Below are 19,224 nucleotides of genomic sequence, written 5' to 3' on the forward strand. Positions count from 1 at the left end.
ACGCGCTATCTCAGAGTGCCAATGGTGCGAATGGCCACGAAGACGCACTGGACCACGTGCTGGGGGGGCGGGGGGGTGAGACCCCCAGACACACAGCGACCCCCCCAGCCCCCCTCAGACACACAGGCCCCTTGGTGCCCCCAGCACAGCACCCCAGGCCCTGCACCCCCTCCCAGCCCCTGCACTCAACTCCCCCCGAGCACTGCCCCCCCCAGCCCCCCGGCCCTGCACCCGCTCTCAGGCTCTGCCCCCCCCGAGCACTGTCCCCCCCAACCCTCCGGCCCTGCACCCCCTCTCAGCCCTCTGCACTCAAGTCCCCCCGAGCACTGCCCCCCCCAGCCCCCCGGCCCTGCACCCGCTCTCAGGCTCTGCCCCCCCCGAGCACTGTCCCCCCCAACCCTCCGGCCCTGCACCCCCTCTCAGCCCTCTGCACTCAACTCCCCCCGAGCACTGCTCCCCCCAGCCCCCCGGCCCCTGCACCCGCTCTCAGGCTCTGCCCCCCCCGAGCACTGTCCCCCCCAGCCCCCCGGCCCTGCACCCCCTCCCAGCACCTGCACTCAACTCCCCCCGAGCACTGCCCCCCCAGCCCCCCGGCCCTGCACCCCCTCTCAGGCTCTGCCCCCCCCGAGCACTGTCCCCCCCAGCCCCCCGGCCCTGCACCCCCTCCCAGCACCTGCACTCAACTCCCCCCGAGCACTGCCCCCCCAGCCCCCCGGCCCTGCACCCCCTCTCAGGCTCTTCCTCCCCTGAGCACTGCCTCCCCCCAGCCCCACGGCCCTGCACCCCCTCTCAGGCTCTGCCCCCCCCCCCGAGCACTGCCGCCCCCAACCCCCCTCCCAGCCATCTGAACACCCCCCACACACACCTTCAGCCCCTTGGCCCGGTTGATGGCTCGGAGAGGCCGCAGCACGCGCAGCACCCGCAAAATCTTCACCACGGAGATGGCGCTGGAGCTGGGGGGGCGGTGTAGCAGGGGGGAGTGGGGGTCAGAGACATTGCAGCAAGTTCCCCAACTTCCCTGCCCGGCACCGCCTGCCCCCATTCATCACAACCCCCAGCATATCCACTGCTTCCTTCCCATGCCTGGCGTATCCCACCGCTTCCACCAACCCTTCCTACTCCCGGCATATCCCACCTCATCCACCAATCCTCCTCACGCCCAGCATATCCCACAGCGCCCACCAATCCTTCCCACCCCTGAAGCATCCCACCGCGTCCAAGAATCCTTCCCACCCCCGGCGTATCCCACCGCGTCCACCAATCCTACCTTCGCCCGGTGTATCCCACCTCATCCACCAATCCTTCCTGCTCCTGGCGTATCCCACCGCGTCCACCAATCCTTCCTGCTCCTGGCGTATCCCACCTCATCCACCAATCCTTTCTATGCCAGCGTATCCCACTATCCCCACCAATCCTTCCCGCGCCCGAGCCATTTCCTGGGTCTGCCTTCCCCCCTTCCCTTCATCCCTCCAGCCCCATACGCATTGTTCACCCCTGCACTCCTATTCCCCCGCTCACCGCCCTTCCCGCCCCACTCACTGGATCCCGAAGGAGATGAGGGAGACGCTCACAACCAGCAGATCCAGCAGGTTGAACCAGTTCCTGCAGAAGGAGCCTTTGTGGAGGAAGGCGCCATAGGCTGTCATCTGAGGGGAGCGGGGGGAAGAGGGTCAATCCGGGCCTGTGCTGACCCCTGGGCCCCGTTCCCCTCCCTGAGCCGGGAGAGAACCCAGGAGTCCTGGCACCCGGGCCCGCCCCAGCAGTACCTTGAGCAGGATCTCCACGGTGAAGATGGAGGTGAAGGCATAGTCGAAGTACCCCAGAATCTGAGCAGGGATGGGGTGGGAAGACAAGGCCATGGGGGAGAGTCAACGGCCAATGTGGGGCAGCCCCCCCTTCCCTGCCCCAATGGCCCCTCCTGCCCCCCTGCCCTGTCCTGCCTGTCTGCCCCACCCCAGCACCCTCCCCACCTCCCCTGGCCTCCTCCTCGTCCACCCTGGCCAGGCCCCTGTCCCATCCAGCCCCCTTCCTCACCCCCCCATGCCTCCCTGCCATCCATCTCCACCCAGACCCTTCCCCCGCCTGTGCCCCTCCCCATCCAGCCCCCATGTCCCCACTCCTCCTCCTTCCCCTCCCCCATTACCCCCCCCGGATGGGCGGGTGGGGGTCTCACGATGTTGCGGAAGGAGTGGGCCCGGATAGGGTCCTCGGCGGCCAGCGAGATGCTGCTGAGGATGATGAAAACGAGGATGAGGTTGGTGAAGATGTGGTGATGGATCACGGCGTGACACCCCACCCGGAGCCTGGGGCAGGGGAGAGATCGGGTCAGAGCCAGACTCACCTGAGATGTTCTCTCTGAATACTGTGGGGGTGCCTCAGTTTCCCCTAGGCATTTCGTAAGGCTCTAGGGGGTGGGATAAGGCGGGGGTGTAATTGTTGCAGAGCAAAGGGCCAGGGTCCATAAATGGCGACACTCTGTCTCCTGGCCACTGATGGCCTGGGCCCTTCCCCTGCCAGGTGAGAGCTAAAGGGCTGGAGAACAAAGGGATCCGGTGCCCTCCTGGCCCGGGAAAGGGACAAAGCCCAGAGGAGGAGGGGCTGGAGGGAGTTTCAGTTTGGGGCTGGCTGGGACATGGGGTGAAGGACAGACGGGGTTGTCTGGCTCACTGCCCCCCAAAATGGACCCGGCTGAGGGGTCCTGTTCTCTGCACCTACAAGCTCTGTTTTAGACCCTGTTCCTGTCGTCTAATAAACCTTCTGTTTCCCCGGCTGGCTGAGAGTCCCGTCTGGCTGCGGAGTTGGGGGGCAGGACCCTCCGGCTTCCCCAGGACCCCGCCTGGGCAGACTCGCTGGGGGAAGCGCCCGGAGGGGCAGGGGAGGCTGGAGGCTCCGGGGTCAGACCCAGGAAGGGGGAAGCCGGGGGGAGCTGTGTGTCTGCAGACAGGCTGCTCCCCGAGAGGAGACTCCCCCAGAGTCCGGCCCGGCTTCGTGGGGAGCAGGTCAGAGCATCGCCCGGGGACCCCGGGACACCCACCCCCCTGAGCCAGCCGGTCCCCCGCCCTGGGGCTGGGTGCGAGCGGCGCCCCCCAGAGGGGACCGGACCCTGCCCCAAGCCCCGCCCCCCTGGAGGAGCCAGGCCCCGCCCCTCCCGGCGCTCACGGGTTGGTGCTGCTGAGGATGAAGAAGGCGCTGCCGGCCGGGATGGGCAGGACTTTCTCCGTCGTCACCTCCTCCAGCTTGTCCAGGTGGGACTCGGCCAAGCTCTCCTGGTCGCCCTCCTCGGCCTCCTCCCCTGCGGGGCAGACGGACGGCGGGGGGATGACAGCGACAGGGCCTCGCCGGGCTCAGCCAGCCCTTCCCCGAGCAGAGAACCCAGGCGTCCTGGCTCCCGGCCCCCGCTCCTGCTCTAACCCACCGGACCCCACTCCCCTCTCAGAGCCAGGCAGAGAACCCAGGAGCCCTGGCGACCAGCCCCCCCATGCTCTAACCACTAGACCCCACTCCCCTCCCAGAGTCGGGGAGAGAACCCAGGAGTCCGGGTTCCTATTCATCATGATAGGATCAAAAAATACAGTAGGGTCACATCTGGCAGCCACAGATCCCCGAGAGGAGAGCGCTCCCTGCCCAGCCCCCCGCCTGCCCCACGGCGCCCCCCACTACCCAGCCCTGACTGCCAGGGGAGAGCACCACCTGCCCAGCCCCCTGCCCCCCCCCCAGCACCCCCCATCTGGGAGAGTCAGACCCAACCCTTCCTACCTCCTTCTTCGCTCCCTTCTTCATCCTCCTCCTTCTCTTCCTCCATGCACGGCACCTGGGGACAGAGCAGCAGGAGGCCAGGTCTGTGTGTGTCCCTGCACCCCCTGCTGGAGGGGCTGAGTCCTGTGCTGGGGGGGTAACCAGACCCCCACCAGGGGATTTCAGCTCCCCTGCCCCTGGCGTGAACCCTGGCATCTAGGCCAAACCCCATTGAGACCAAGAGGGAACTATTCATAAAGTTTTGGATGAATATTGTGCGTGCCTCAGTTTCCCAGTGTGCTGCCTGGTTAACCGGCGGTGGGGGGAAGGGTGTTTGCTCTTTGCAGAGACCCAGGCATGACCCACCCCCAGCTGTCTGGGGCCCCGGCCCCCATGCCATGGAGGAGCCCAGCCGACAACGGCTGTTTGCCACCTGGCACCGAAAGACCCCGGGGGCCGACCATCCGCAGGAAGCCAGCTGGGGGTGGGACCAAATGGGGGGGTTTTCTGAACATGCTGCGCTGGGCATGCCTCAGTTTCCCCCGCATGCTGTGCGCTTAACAAGGCCGTGGGGGAGAGGGGTTGTTGTTATTGAGGGACAGGGTGTGACCCCACCGGGACCCCAGACTATGGTCAGTGGGGGGACAGAGGGTGGAAGAGAGGGTGCCCCGAGTAAGGACAGAGAAGGGGCCGTGAGGAGGGGATTCGGGGGGGACTGGGCTGCCCCACGCTGGGGGGAGCCACTTCTTACCTTCACCGCTGCCATCCTGGCTGCCGCTGCCCGGGGCTTCATCCGCCAGCTTCCCCCTGCGGGGAACAGGGGGGCTCAGAGCAGAGATAGGGAGAGAACCCAGGCATTCGGGCAGCCTCATCCCCCCTCTTACCCACCAGATCCCCTCCCCTCCCAGAGCCGTCCGGGCTCCCAGCCACGTCCCTGCTCTAACCCACCAGATCCCCTCCCCTCCCAGAGCCGGGGAGAGAACCCAGGCATCCGGGCTCCCAGCCCCGTCCCCGCTCTAAACCCACCAGCTCCCCTCCCCTCCCAGAGCCGGGGAGAGAACCCAGGCGTCCGGGTGCCTCACTTTTTGCTCTCCTCCGCGGACGAGTTGATGTTGTCCCCATCGGCCAAATTGTCCACAGCAATGGCCAGGAAGACGTTCAGCAGGATATCTGGGGGGGGGCTCAGGAAAATAGGGGTGCAGGGGAACCCCTGCCTCAGCCCCACCCCAAATCCACTCACCCCCCCATGTCAGCCACCCCCCCACACGACACTGCCTGGCTCCAGGGCCCCCCACCCTCCTGCCACCAGCTTCTGATCCGCCCCTGCTGCCCCCCTACTCCACCCCCCAGCTCGAGAACTGCCCCACTACTCCCCAGCTGCCTGTCAACTCTCCCCTCCCCCCCACAGCCATTGCCCCAGCCCCCTGTAGCCCCCCGGCCCCCCGGCAAAGCGGGTACAGTTGCCACAAATGAAGAGGATGATGAAGTAGACACAGACCAGCATGCCGGGGAAGTAGGGACCCCCGTAGGCCATGATCCCGTCGTACATCACCGCGTTCCAGTCCTCGCCCGTCAGGATCTGGGGGGGCCGGCAGCCGTCAGTGGGGGGCAGGGGGCTGGCGCGTGCCCCGGAGGGGGAGAGGGGCTTCCCAGGGGTTTCTGGGGGATGGGGGGGACCTGGAAGTCAGTGAGCAGGGTTTGGGGGAAGGTGTCTAAATTGGGGGTCCCAGGGCAGCTGGGAGGGATTCAGGGGGGCACCTGGAAGACGGTGAGCAGGGCCTGGGGGAAGGTGTCGAACGTGGGGGGTCCCGGGGGGTACCTGGAAGACGATGAGCAGGGCCTGGGGGAAGGTGTCGAACGTGGGGGCTCCGGGGGGGCCCGGGGGGTACCTGAAGACGGTGAGCAGGGCCTGGGGGAAGGTGTCGAACGTGGGGGGCCTCCGGGGGGTACCTGGAAGACGGTGAGCAGGGCCTGGGGGAAGGTGTCGAACGTGGGGGGCCCTGGGGGGTACCTGGAAGACGGTGAGCAGGGCCTGGGGGAAGGTGTCGAACGTGGGGGGTCCCGGGGGGTCCCGGGGGGTACCTGGAAGACGGTGAGCAGGGCCTGGGGGAAGGTGTCGAACGTGGGGGGCCCCGGGGGGTACCTGGAAGACGGTGAGCAGGGCCTGGGGGAAGGTGTCGAACGTGGGGGGCCCTGGGGGTACCTGGAAGACGGTGAGCAGGGCCTGGGGGAAGGTGTCGAACGTGGGGGGCCCCGGGGGGTACCTGGAAGACGGTGAGCAGGGCCTGGGGGAAGGTGTCGAACGTGGGGGGCCCCGGGGGGTACCTGGAAGACGGTGAGCAGGGCCTGGGGGAAGGTGTCGAACGTGGGGGGTCCTGGGGGGGCCCGGGGGTACCTGGAAGACGGTGAGCAGGGCCTGGGGGAAGGTGTCGAACGTGCTGCGTTTGGTCTGGGTCTCGTCGAAGTTGAACTTGCCCCCGAAGAGCTGCATGCCCAGCAGGGCGAAGATGATGATGAAGAGGAAGAGCAGCAGCAGCAGGGACGCGATGGATTTCATGGAGTTCAGCAGCGAGGCCACCAGGTTACTCAGGGACGCCCAGTGCCTGCGGGAGGGAAGAGGGGTGAGACGGGGCGACCCAGAGCCCAAACACGGCCCCCTCCCCACGCCCGGCCCAGCCCCATGCCCAGCCCAGCCCCACGCGACGCCCCGTGCCTGTGCGGGGGGAAGCTGTGCAGATCTTCCTCCGCATTGAGGGAGGGGGCGGATTTCAGGAGCTTGAGCTGTACAGGTTTCTCTGCGGCGCGAGACGACAGTTCTGGGTGTGCACCAGAGGGGGGGCTGGGGTCCCCGAGCTGAGTCTTCCCACCCAGAGCTGATTTTTGCAGCCACGCGTGTCCCTGTGTGCACTGGGCCTGGCACAGCAGGGCAGGGGGAGGGAGCCCAGGCTGGGCGGCCCGGGGGGCGGGGAGGGACTCCAGGACCTCAGGTGGGGGGCCAACCTGGTACATCAAACCCGACCCAGCCCCACACCCTGCCCCCCATGCCCAATCTCTGCCCCCTTGTAACCCCCCAGCGCCTGGGGGGTGGGCGGTGAGGATCAACACCCAGTGCCCAGCCCCACGCGCGGCACCCAACACCCAGCCCCACGCCAGGTCCCCCAGAACCCCACGCCCGGCCCCCAGCCCCACTTCCAGCGCTCGACACCCAGCCCCACGCCCGGCCCCCCGGAGCCCCACGCCCGGCCCCCAGCCCCACGCCAGGTCCCCCGGAGCCCCACGCCCGGCCCCCAGCCCCACACCCGGCCCCGACACCCAGCCCCATGCCCGGCCCCCCGGAGCCCCACGCCCGGCCCCCCAGAGCCCCACACCCAGCCCCCAGCCCCACGCCCAGCCCTGACACCCAGCCCCACGCCAGATCCCCCGTAGCCCCACTCCCGTCCCCCAGCCCCGCCGGACCTGGTGACTTTGAAGATGCGCAGCAAGCGGACGCAGCGGAGCACGGAGATGCCGAGCGGCTCCATGACCCGCAGCTCCACCAGCAGGGTCTCCAGGATGCCCCCGCACACCACGAAGCAGTCGAAGCGGTTGAAGAAGCTGGCGAAATAGGCCGGCAGGCCCAGGCTGTACAGCTTCAGCAGCATCTCCAGCGTGAAGAGCGACAGCAGCCCCTTGTTGGCGTAGGCTGGGGGGAGACAGGGCGTCACGCCGGGGGCAGACGTCCGGGGGCGGGAGGGGCCGGCACGGGGCAGTGACTCGACCCGGGCTTGCCGGGTTAGCAGGGTCGAGGATTAGCACAAGCTGGGGGGGCTCTCGCCGAGGGCGATTACAGGGATCCGGGCGTGTTCTCTATTCGACACGGAGCCGGGATTACCCAGGAGCGGGATTCGGGTAATCTGGGGGGGATCTCGCCAGGGGACATTGGGTCTGTTCTCTAGGACAGGGGCTATTCGACACAGAGCCGGGATTACTGACGAGCGGGATTTGGATAATCTTGGGGGCTCTCGCCGGGGGACATTGGACATGTTCTCTGGGCCAGGGGCTATTAGACACAGAGCCCGGGATTATAGAGGAGCGGGATTTGGGTAATCCCAGAGGTTACCACAGGGAGGGATTATGATTAGGACCGGGATTGGGAATACCTGCACTCAGGATTATATAGTAGGGGGACAAGGGCTACCTAGACAGGGGATTTGGAAAATCTTGCACTGAGATTATCTCCCGGGGGGTCCGGGACTACGTGGAAGTGGGATTCTATGGGCCAGGAGATTAGGAGGCTGCAGGGCTGGATGAATGAGGAAGGGATTAGGGTGGAGGGAGGCCAGGACGATTGAGGGCAGAGACGGTCGCATGGGAACAAAGCGTTTAGGATTTCCCGGGCCGGATGCTTGGGATTGGGGGGGATTCGGCTGGGCGGCGCAGAGGCAGAGACAAATTCTCTCGGCTGACGGAGGAGGGGATCTCTCGGAGACCGGTCGGGATTAGAGTCGGCTGGCGGGGAGATGGGGGAAATGGAGGATCCCCGAGGCCTGGCGAGATACTGGACGGAGGGCTCACCGCCTGGGGGTCACAGACACAGTTTCAGGGTGTCCGGCACAGATTGGGGCTGGGACCTGTCTGGGTTTGGCGTTAAGAGCAACGAGAGTTTCGTCCGGGATCCGGCCCCACTGGGACTGGGCTTTCTCGTCCTTAGGGGCAGCTCGGCTGGGTTACTGCAGACCCCAGGCAGGGGAAACTGGGTCGGGAATATCACAAATCGGGATTGGGGCTGAGGACACTGGAGATCGGGATACTCTGGGACCAGGACGGGGCCTTAGGTTTGTTCGGGAAAGCGACCCGCCACAGCTATAATAAACGCCCGCCCAGAGCCGGGAGAGAACCCAGGAGTCCTGGCTCCCAGCCCCCCGCACTCTGACCCACCAGTGCCCAGCGCCCCGCCCCGGGCTGGGGAGGGACCCAGGCCCCCAGCCCTGGGCTCACCCTGGATCTGGGTCAGCCAGTCGGGCTGGTTGTCGTGCTCGGAGGCGATGGTCAGCGTGTTGAGGAAGACGAGGATCAGGACCGTCCAGTAGAAGGAGACGGATTTCACCGCCAGGCGGCATCTCTTCCGCAGCAGCCGGTTCGTACGCCGGCAGCGGCGGCTGCGGATCCGAGTGGGGGGCGGGTCGGTGGGGCTGAGCCCCACAGAGACCCCCCCCCGGGCCGGGACAGCGCCCCCTGCAGGGCCCCACAGAGACCCCCCCCCGGGCCGGGACAGCGCCCTCTGCAGGGGCCCACGGAGACCCCCCCGGGCCGGGACAGCGCCCCCTGCAGGGGCCCACAGAGACCCTCCCCGGGCCGGGACAGCGCCCCCTGCAGGGGCCCACAGAGACCCCCCCCACCAGCCAGGACAGCGCCCCCTGCAGGGGCAAACAGAGACCCCCCCCGGGCCGGGACAGTGCCCCCTGCAGGGGCCCACAGAGACCCCCCCCGGGCCGGGACAGCGCCCCCTGCAGGGGCAAACAGAGACCCCCCCCGGGCCGGGACAGTGCCCCCTGCAGGGGCCCACAGAGACCCCCCCCGGGCCGGGACAGCGCCCACAAGACCCCCCCCACACCAGCCAGGACAGCGCCCCCTGCAGGGGCCCACAGAGACCCCCCCACCGTGGGCCAGGACAGCGCCCCCTGCAGGGAATCAGCGGGGCTGGGCCCCACAGACACTCCCTCACTGCGGGGCTGAGACGGCCCCTCCTTCACTCCCACTCACCAGAATTTTGTCTTTGAGATTTTGCCTCTGGAGAAAGCGAAGAGAAAAGAAACGAAAAGTCAAATGCAGCCACCTCTGGGGTGGGACCTGGGGCCTGTTTATGCCCCCCAGACCCCCGCAGCACGGGCCCTTCCACCCAGCACTCACAGATACACGTCGCAGCAGGCGGTGTGATGCTCCTCTTCGCCCACGTTCTCGGTGTTGATGGAAGTCGATTCACTCGCGGGGAGACTGGCTGGGGGAGAGATGGACGGGTGAGCTCCCCCCTCAGTGCCCCCACGGCTGGCTGGGTGGCTCTGGATTGACCTGGGGGCTTGAGATCAGAATCCAGACCTGCCCCCATTACAATCAGAAGTGACTCTGGATTGACCCCATGGGACCTGAGATCAGAATTGGCCCTGGCCCTGTTGCAATCAGGGGTGATTCTGGTTTGACCCCGGGTGTGAGGCAGCAGGGAGGGGGGAGTGTGAATGTGGCAGGGGGGGTTTCAATGGGAGACCTGAGAGCCTGTCACCTGAGCCGGGGGGGGGGGGGGGAGGTGACACCTCTGCCCAGGGAACTGGACACAGGCTGCAGGAGGGAGCCGGCTGGGGGGGGGTTGGGTTCAGTTTGGGGCTGGGTGGAGGAACGCAGGGAACCCCAGGGCTGGGGTCTAAGCTCCCTGCCCCCCAGAAGGACGTGACTGAGGGGTCCTGGTTGTACCCACAAGCTCGGCTTGAGACTGTGTCCCTGTTGTCCAAAAAACCTTCTGTTTTACTGGCTGGCTGAGAGTCTCAGTGAATCCCAGGAAGAGGGGTGCAGGGCCTGGACTCCCCCACACTCCATGACACCGGGGAAGCTGAGATCAGAATTCAGCCCTCCCCTCATTGCAATTAGGAGTGACTCTGGATTGATCCCATGGGACCTGAGATCAGAACCTGGCCCTGGCCCCATTTCAATCAGGGGGATTGTGGTTTGACCCCGGGGGAGCTGAGATCAGAATCCAGCCTTGCCCCCATTGCAATCAGGAGTGACTCCGGATTGACCCCAGGGAGCTGAGATCGGAATCCGGCCCTGGCTCCATTGCAATCAGGAGTGACTCTGGATTGACCCCAGGGAGCTGAGATCAGAATCCAGCCCTGCCCCCATTGCAATCAGGAGTGACTCCGGATTGACCCCGGGGAGCTGAGATCAGAATCCGGCCCTGGCTCAGTTGCAATCAGGAGTGACTCCGGATTGACCCCGGGAGCTGAGATCAGAATCCGGCCCTGCCCCCATTGCAATCAGGAGTGACTGTGGATTGACCCCGGGGAGCTGAGATCAGAATCCGGCCCTGACTCCACTGCAGACCCCAGCGGGGGAGCTGGGAAGAGGATGTTAATGAGCAGCCAGGGGCAGAGGGGCAGGTGGAGACGTGAAGCCCACCCCGGCGATGACACACAGGCACAGACAGACAGACGGACGGAGACGGAGTGCCACATTACTGTGGGTGTCGGTGGAATGGCCTGAGTGACGGAGCCACCGGAGTCGGCCTCTCTTCTTCTCCGCCAGGTCTTCCACGGTCACACCTTCCTCAGGGAGAGACAGACGGACGGAGGGATGAGGCGTGTGTGGAGGGATGGACAGACGGACGGAGGGATGGGGTGTGTGGGGAGGGATGGAGGGATAGACAGACGGATGGAGGGATGGGGCATGTGGGGAGGGATGGAGGAATGGACAGACAGACAGAGGGATGGGGTGTGTGGGGATGGGTGGATGGATGGATGGAGGGATGGGGCGTGTGGGGAGGGATGGAGCGATGGACAGACGGAGGAAGGGATGGGGCGTGTGGGGATGGAGCGTGTGGGGATGGACGGACGGATGGAGGGATGGAGCATGTGGGGATGGACGGACGGACGGAGGGATGGGGCGTGTGGGGAGGGATGGACAGACGGACAGAGGGATGGGGCGTGTGGGGATGGATGGACGGATGGAGGGATGGGGCGTGGGGAGGGATGGAGGGATGGAGAGACGGATGGAGGGATGGGGCGTGGGGAGGGATGGAGGGATGGACAGACGGACAGAGGGATGGGGCGTGTGGGGAGGGATGGACAGACGGACAGAGGGATGGGGCGTGTGGGGAGGGATGGACAGACGGACAGAGGGATGGGGTGTGTGGGGAGGGATGGAGGGATGGACAGACGGATGGAGGGATGGGGCGTGTGGGGAGGGATGGAGGGATGGGGCGTGTGGGGAGGGATGGAGGGATGGACAGACGGATGGAGGGATGGGGCGTGTGGGGATGGGCGGACGGACAGGAGGACGTGTGGGGGTGGGGAATGAGAGACAAGACACACAGACGTGAGTGCTGTGACAAAGAAGGGATGTGACCCCCCACCCAGGCATCATGGGTTTTGGCAGGCCCCAGGGACTGATCCACCCAACCCCCCGATACAGCTCCCCACGCTGTACAAGAGGGACCCCAGCAGTTAGGGCTGGGAACCAGGACACCTGGGTTCTCTCCCCGGCTCTGGCGGGGGGGTGTATAATTGACCCCAGCGTCCCTGACCCAGTGAGACTAACGAGGCCCCAGCGAGCAATTAACTCAGCATAGCCGGGGCGGGGGAGCCCCGCTGGAGGCAGGGACTCGCCCGGGCTGCCCCTGTGGGAAGGGCACCTGGTGCCACACAGCTGCTAATTGCCCCCCCGGGGCACTGCTGGGGGGAAGATTACAACTCTGCAATGTCCCCAGCCCCCGCCCTGCTCTGCTGAGAGAAACCAGGCTCTGCTCCTGCCCCCTCCCCGATCTCTTCCCCGCCCGCCCCCCCTCCCACTGCCAGGATCCCGCCCGACCCCCTCCCCAGCTGGTAATTTACTCAGGTGCCCACTAATCTCCTGGCCTGGAAGTCTCATTTCTCTGCCTGCTAATCCCCGGCCCGCAGCTGCCCCCAACACAGCTGGCGGTAACTTGCCCCCCCCGGCCGGGGGGCAGAATCTGCTGCCCCAGACACCCAGGCCTGGGCTCGCGGGTCGGAGGGGGACTGGCTGCCCTGTGGGGGGCGGCAGGTCGGGAGCGAGGGGTGCCGTAGGGCAGGGGTCTCACGGGAGTGCTTGTCCTCCGGGTCCCCCTCCTCGTCGTCGGGGTCGATGTCCTCGGCCTGTGTGATCCAGTCCAGGTAGCCCCTGAGATCCTCCTCCATCTGCTGCTTCTCCCGCAGCTTCTGGAAGTCGCCCCGCGCTTTGGCCTTCTCCCGCTCCTTGGAGAACTCCCTGCGGGCAGCGAGGGGTTAACCCCCCGGCACACGCAGCAACACGCTAAGCACACGCTGGGCGAACACGGGAAGCACATGCGGGATCCAGCTGCCCCTGCTTTGAGCTGCGCCTCGACGGTGTGATCCACCCACACGCCTCAACATGCCAGTGACACACAGCGCCTGGCGGCACGGCCTGCCGCATGTCTATGATCCGTCCACGCAACTGACATGCCAAAGGCACACACAATCCAGCCGCACACACCCCAACGCACGGAGAACACGCTCCCCCCCATGCTTGTCGCCTGGCTCCCCCTGCACATGCCTGACATGCTTAGAACATGCTTCCCCTCTGCACATGCCCCAACATGCTGATGTGACGAAGTGGGATCGTTCTTAATGTCTCCTCTGAATAGTGTGGGGGGTGCCTCAGTTTCCCCCAGGCAGTTCTTAAGTCTCTAGGGGGTGGGATGGGGGGTATGGTCATTGCAGAGCCCTAGAGGGCAGGTGTGTGCAGGGGTCTGGACACAGAGAATGGCCGACACCCTGTTTCCTGGCCACTGGTGGCCTGGGCCCTTCCCCCTGCCAGGTGAGAGCTAAAGGGCTGGAGAACAAAGGGATCCGGTGACCTCCTGGCCCAGGAAAGGGACAAAGCCCAGGGGAGGAGGGGCTGGAGAGAGTTTCAGTTTGGGCTGGCTCCAAGCCACCTCCCACCCAACAGCCCCATGTACTCCCTGAGCTCCTCCCCAGAGCTGGGCACATCCCCTTACGTGGCCTGCCCCCCTCTTACCCAGCTAGGCCTCTCCTTACCTGGCCAGCCCCCCTCTTACCTGGCCAGGTCCCCCCTTACCCAGCAAGCCCCCACCTTACCCAGCCAGGTCCCTCCTTACCCAGCCAGCCCCCCCCCCTTACTGGGCCAGGCCCCAGCCTTACCCGCTCAGCACCCCCAGCACAAGGTTGAGGACGAAGAAGGAGCCGAAGATGACCAGGCTGACGAAGTAAACCCAGGGCAGCTCGTGCCCCATAGCATCCTGCATCTGTGGAGGGGACAGGGGCCAGAGGGGGTGTGGTGTCAGGGGATGTGACGAAGTGGGAATGTTCTTTGTTTTCTCTGAATACTGTAGGGGTGCCTCAGTTTCCCCTAAGCATTTCGTAAGGCTCTAGGGGGTGGGATAAGGCAGGGGGTGTAACTGTTGCAGAGCAAAGGGCCAGGGTACATAAATGGTGACACTCTGTCTCCTGGCCACTGATGGCCTGGGCCCTTCCCCCTGCCAGGTGAGAGCTAAAGGGCTGGAGAACAAAGGGATCCGGTGCCCTCCTGGCCCGGGAAAGGGACAAAGCCCAGAGCAGGGGGGCTGGAGGGAGTTTCAGTTTGGGGCTGGCTGGGGACAAGGAGTGAAGGGCAGACGGGGGTGTCTGGCTCACTGCCCCCCAAAATGGACCCAGCTGAGGGGTCCTGTTCTCTGTACCTACAAGCTCTGTGTTAGTCCCTGTTCCTGTCGTCTAATAAACCTTCTGTTTCCCCGGCTGGCTGAGAGTCCCGTCTGACTGCGGAGTTGGGGGGCAGGACCCTCTGGCCCCCCCCGGACCCCGCCTGAGCGGGCTCACTGCGGGAAGTGCCCGGAGGGGCAGGGGAGGCTGGAGGCTCCGGGGTCAGACCCAGGAAGGGGGAAGCCGGGTGAGCTGTGTGTCCTGCAGACAGGCTGCTCCCCGAGAGGAGACTCCCCCAGAGTCTGGCCTGGCTTCGTGGGGAGCAGGTCAGAGCATCGCCCGGGGACCCCGGGACAGGGGGATCTCCAGGGGTTTGGGGAGCGGGGGCGGTTGGGGTGCAGGGGGATCCCTGTGGGTTTGGAGGGTCCCCCAGGGTGGGGGCTCACCCAGTAGAGCACGTCGGTCCAGCCCTCCATGGTGATGCACTGGAAGACGGTGAGCATGGCGAAGAAGAAGTTGTCGAAGTTGGTGATCCCGCCGTTGGGCCCCTCCCAGCGGCCCCGGCACTCGGTGTTGTTGAGGGGACACTCCCGGCCGTGCCCCGAAAAGGCGCAGGGCGAGGGGTCCTCCTCGGCCTCCAGGTCTGGGGGAGGGACGGAGGGGTCAGGCGGGGCCCCGGGCAGGCTGGGGGGGGCTGCGGGCGGGGCGGGTACCTGAGCCGACGAGGAAGCAGGTCTTGTGCATGCGGCCGATGAAGAGCTCCAGGCCGATGATGGCGTAGATGATGATGACGAAGAGGACGAGCAGCGCGATGTGCAGCAGGGGCACCATGGCCTTCATGATGGAGTTGAGCACAATGTGCAGACCTGCGGGGGAGGGGTCAGGCTGGGGGCGTCAGGCCTGGGGGCAGTTCATGCAGTGCACCGCAGCAGAGGCGTGCAATGTGACAGCATGCAGTGCGACGCGCCACGGTGCAGTGCCACCTCACAGAGCATGCAGTGTGATGTGCCACGGTGCAGTGCGACCTCACAGAGCATGCAGTGCGACGTGCCACGGTGCAGTGCGACCTCACAGCTCGTGCAGTGTGATGTGCCACGGTGCAGTGCGACCTCACAGTTCATGCGGTGTGATGTGCCACAGTGCAGTGCAACCTCACAGAGCATGCAGTGTGACGTGCCACGGTGCAGTGCAACCTCACAGAGCGTGCAGTGTGACGCGCCACGGTGCAGTGCGACCTCACAGCACATGCAGTGTGACGCGCCACGGTGCAGTGCGACCTCACAGCTCGTGCAGTGCGACAAGCCACGGTGCAGTGCGACCTCACAGAGCGTGCAGTGCGACGCGCCACGGTGCAGTGCGACCTCACAGCTCATGCAGTGTGATGTGCCACGGTGCAGTGCGACCTCACAGTTCATGCGGTGTGATGTGCCACAGTGCAGTGCAACCTCACAGAGCATGCAGTGTGACGCGCCACGGTGCAGTGCAACCTCACAGAGCATGCAGTGTGACGCGCCACGGTGCAGTGCGACCTCACAGCGCATGCAGTGTGATGTGCCAAGGTGCAGTACGATCTCATAAGAATACAGTGAAATGCAACACTGCAGCAAAATAGGTTGCAGTGTAATAGAGCAGGGTGCAAAGAAATGGCTTGCAGTGCAGTGCGCCCTGGGGCAGTGTGACCTCGTACAGCATGCAGGGCAACGAATCACTACACAATGACACTACACTCAGTGAAACTCACCGTTGTGCAGTGTCACACCATGCAGGATACAGTGCAGTGCACCACTGCGCAGTGACACAACACGCACTGCGACTCGCCGATGTGCAGGGTCACACCCTGCAGCGTGGAGTGCATTGCATTTCCGTCCAATGAGAGTACACAATGCATAACTGTGCAGTGAGGCAGTGTGCTGGGACGTCATACATCTCAACACAACTCTCGCAATGCAGCACACAGCAACCCCCCCCCAGTGCCTGGCCCCCAGGGCTGGCATTTGCCGGCGGGCCCTCGGTCCTTACTGGGGACGCCGGAGACGAGGCGCAAGGGGCGGAGCACGCGGAAGGCCCTCAGGGCTTTGACGTCGAAGCCCCCCGGTTTGCCGCTCATGTGGTGGGCGTCCCCGGGCTTGTGGGATGCTTGCTCCAAGATCACGCTGAACAACCTGCGGGAGAGCGGGCAGGTGAGGGGGGCACCCGGGGGGGATGGAGCCCTCTAGGGGGCACCAGCCCTCACCCAGCCCTGTCCCTGTGGGGAGGGGGAGCCCAGCAGGGTGGCAGGGGCCCAGCAGGGTGGCGGGAGGCCTGGGGGGGTCCTGGCGGGGCATTGGACAGCCCGGTGGGGCGGTGGTGACCCAGCAGGGCAGGGGGCGGAGGTGGGGGGCCCGGCTAGGGCCCAGCAGGGTGGTGGGCCCAGCGGGGTGTTGGGGGCCGTAGGGGGAGCCCAGTCGGAGGCGGCAGTGACCCAGCAGGGCGCGGGGGGGCGGCGGGGGACGCACCCCACCACCACGATGACGAAGTCCAGCAGGTTCCAGCCGTTGCGGATATAGGCACTGGGGTGCAGAACCAGCCCGTACGCGATGATCTTCAGGAACGTCTCCACCGTGAAGATGATGAGGAAGACGTACTCCACCTGCTCCTGTTGGGGGGGGGGGGGGGAGACGGGAATTGAACCCAGGTGTCCGGGCACCACCAACCCCCACCCCCGTGAGCCACAGACACCCAAACGGCCCCCTGCATCCTAGAGAATGAACCAAAGTGTCCTGGGGGCCCTTCCTGCTGGGAAACAGACCCAGGTGTCCGGGAGTGGGGGGGGGTCATCCCTGGAAGAAAGGAACCCTGGCGTCCGGGCAGGCCCCAAGCAGCGGGGGGAGCGGGTGGACAATCCTGTGCAGAAGAGCGAACGTGCAAGATAGTCCCGGCTTACCGCCAACAGGTCCCCCCGGCCCCCCCGCCTGGTAAGCGGCTTAGAGCTCATGGCCCGGGGCACAGAGAGACAGAGAACCCAGGCGTCCTGGCTCCCAGCCCCCCCCCCAATCAGCAGACCCCACTCCCCTGCCAGGACTGGTGAGAGAACCCAGGAGTCCCCCCCGTCCCGTCCCGTCCCGTCCCCCCCCCCCCCCCCGGCAGCTAATTCCTTCCCACTCCTCCATGACTTCTGCCCAGGGACCCAGCAGCTCCTTAAGGACAGTCATTAGCTCCGAGCTCTTAATGAGGCTAAACCCAGGGTCTGGGTGACGGGCCAGGGGAGCCAGCCCAAGAGGCTCACAGGGCCTGCCATGGGGCTGGGAGCCCGGACGCCTGGGTTCTCTCCCAGCTCTGGGAGGAGTGGGGTTGCTGGGCCGGACGCCGGGGTTCGCTCCCAGCTCTGGGAGGAGTGGGGTTGCTGGGCCGGATGCCGGGGTTTGCTCCCGGCTCTGTGGGGGAGCCGGGTTGCTGGGCCGGACGCCGGGGTTCGCTCCCGGCTCTGTGGGGGGGCCGGGTTGCTGGGCCGGATGCCGGGGTTCGCTCCCGGCTCTGGGAGGAGTGGGGTTGCTGGGCCGGACGCCGGGGTTCGCTCCCGGCTCTGGGAGGAGTGGGGTTGCTGGGCCGGACGCCGGGGTTCGCTCCCGGCTCTGTGGGGGGGCTGGGTTGCTGGGCCGGACGCCGGGGTTCGCTCCTGGCTCTGGGGGGGAGCCGGGTTGCTGGGCCGGACGCCGGGGTTCGCGGGGGCTCACCAGGTCGTGGTTGGCGGTGTTGGAGTCGTCCTCGGGGAAGGGGATGTAGACCCCCAGGGCCACGCAGTTGGCGAAGATGGTCATGAGGATGAGGATGTCGAAGGGCCTGGGGCAGGGGACGGGTTAAGGAGCTGAACGGGGGTGCTCCTGCCCCTTCCCCCAGTGCCCCCCCACATGCCCCCCTTTCTCCCCTGGCCCCCCCTTTAGCACAGTCCCTTCCCCCCAACCCCCCTCTGCCCCCCTCCCCTGCCCCCCAGCCCCTCTGGCAGGGCAGATGCTTCCACTCGACGATGCTGATGGCAGCCTGGCGCAGGGGGTGGTTGAGCCGGAGGCAGAAGAGGGCCCGGGGGGAGCGCGGCACCGTGGGGCTGCCCTGAGTCTTGTGCTTGGCGGGGGGCAAGCGCCGGCGGGGGGTGGGTGGGGGGCTGCCAGCCTCGGTCCCCAGTCCCCCGGCCTCCACCCCCCACCCCGGGCTGTCGGGGGGGACGACCGCTGCGGGGGAGAGAGGAGAGGGGTCAGAGTGCGCCCCCCACTGAGCCCCCCTCCCTCTGTGGTGACCCCAGAGACCCTGGCCCCCCCGCTGAGCTCCTTCCCCCCACAGAGACCCCTGCCCCCTCCCGCCTCCGTGGAGATCCCAGCCCCTTCCCAGGGCCCCATGCCCTGCCCCATGAGGCCCCCCTGCCTCCTCCATGCCACCCTGCCCTTCCACTCCCCCATGCCCCACAGCTCCCCAACCCTTCCATCAACCCCCCCTAGTGCTGGGCACTGGGGGGGTCAGTGCATGTGCCCCCCATGGAGCCCCCCCCAGCCCTCTGCCTCCTCCTCCGGTCTCCCCCCATCAGGGTCACTTACCCCTCCCGTTCTCCTCCAACTCCAACATCCTGGGTTGGGGGGGGCACGAAGCAGGGTGGGGGGTTAACCTCTTTGCCCGGCTGACGCCCTACGGCGGAGATGGGGGGCCTTGGGGAAAAGCCCCCCACACTCCTGGCAGCCTCTCGCCAGCCCCCCTCCTCTCATGGGGAGCCGGCCCAGGTGGGGGGGGGGCGAGAGCTGGTGATAGGGTGCCCCCTGGGTGTTCCTTGTCCCTGTCCCCCCCCCGGTGCCCCACAGGCCCTGCTCCCCCCAGGTGCCCTGCCACCCCCAGGGCCCCCCAGCAGTCCCCCGGTGTCCCCTTTCTCTCCCGCTCTTCCTCCGTCTCGTCCCGTCGCTGTCCCTGGCTCGGCCGCGGATTAAGGGGGATTAGCTTCAGAGGCCTGCGTGGGCTAGTGGGGGGGACCATCCGGCCCCCCTGCCCCGGTGGTGTCGGGCACCGAGGGGGGTGGGCATCTGCTGGAGGGAGGGGGGAGTGGCAGGGAAAGCTGGGGGCAAAGGCAGCCTCCATGTGCCCCCCCAAC

General features: G+C 66.5%; 1 protein-coding gene across 1 annotated transcript in view; it reads right to left on the reverse strand.

Annotated features, from left to right (window-relative positions):
- Nucleotides 1–18,710, reverse strand: part of LOC140901891 (voltage-dependent L-type calcium channel subunit alpha-1F-like) — a 19,543-nt gene extending 833 nt beyond the window's left edge. The window contains exons 1-26 of the mRNA XM_073321319.1: nt 18,683–18,710; nt 18,109–18,322; nt 17,831–17,936; nt 16,613–16,752; nt 16,137–16,279; nt 14,831–14,983; nt 14,564–14,760; nt 13,620–13,723; nt 12,539–12,705; nt 10,941–11,024; nt 9,625–9,712; nt 9,478–9,504; nt 8,713–8,873; nt 7,192–7,417; nt 6,131–6,338; nt 5,194–5,314; nt 4,818–4,905; nt 4,487–4,542; nt 4,197–4,213; nt 3,757–3,811; nt 3,160–3,292; nt 2,174–2,303; nt 1,767–1,826; nt 1,540–1,646; nt 866–953; nt 19–59 (exon numbers count right to left, since the gene is read on the reverse strand). Of these exons, the coding sequence (XP_073177420.1) occupies nt 19–59; nt 866–953; nt 1,540–1,646; nt 1,767–1,826; nt 2,174–2,303; nt 3,160–3,292; nt 3,757–3,811; nt 4,197–4,213; nt 4,487–4,542; nt 4,818–4,905; nt 5,194–5,314; nt 6,131–6,338; nt 7,192–7,417; nt 8,713–8,873; nt 9,478–9,504; nt 9,625–9,712; nt 10,941–11,024; nt 12,539–12,705; nt 13,620–13,723; nt 14,564–14,760; nt 14,831–14,983; nt 16,137–16,279; nt 16,613–16,752; nt 17,831–17,936; nt 18,109–18,322; nt 18,683–18,710 (2,942 nt within the window). The remainder of the gene's footprint in view (nt 1–18; nt 60–865; nt 954–1,539; nt 1,647–1,766; nt 1,827–2,173; nt 2,304–3,159; nt 3,293–3,756; nt 3,812–4,196; nt 4,214–4,486; nt 4,543–4,817; nt 4,906–5,193; nt 5,315–6,130; nt 6,339–7,191; nt 7,418–8,712; nt 8,874–9,477; nt 9,505–9,624; nt 9,713–10,940; nt 11,025–12,538; nt 12,706–13,619; nt 13,724–14,563; nt 14,761–14,830; nt 14,984–16,136; nt 16,280–16,612; nt 16,753–17,830; nt 17,937–18,108; nt 18,323–18,682) is intronic.
- Between the last annotated feature and the right edge of the window lie 514 nt (nt 18,711–19,224).

The sequence above is a fragment of the Lepidochelys kempii genome, chromosome 23, assembly GCF_965140265.1.
Source record: "Lepidochelys kempii isolate rLepKem1 chromosome 23, rLepKem1.hap2, whole genome shotgun sequence".
Lineage (NCBI taxonomy): Eukaryota > Metazoa > Chordata > Testudines > Cheloniidae > Lepidochelys > Lepidochelys kempii.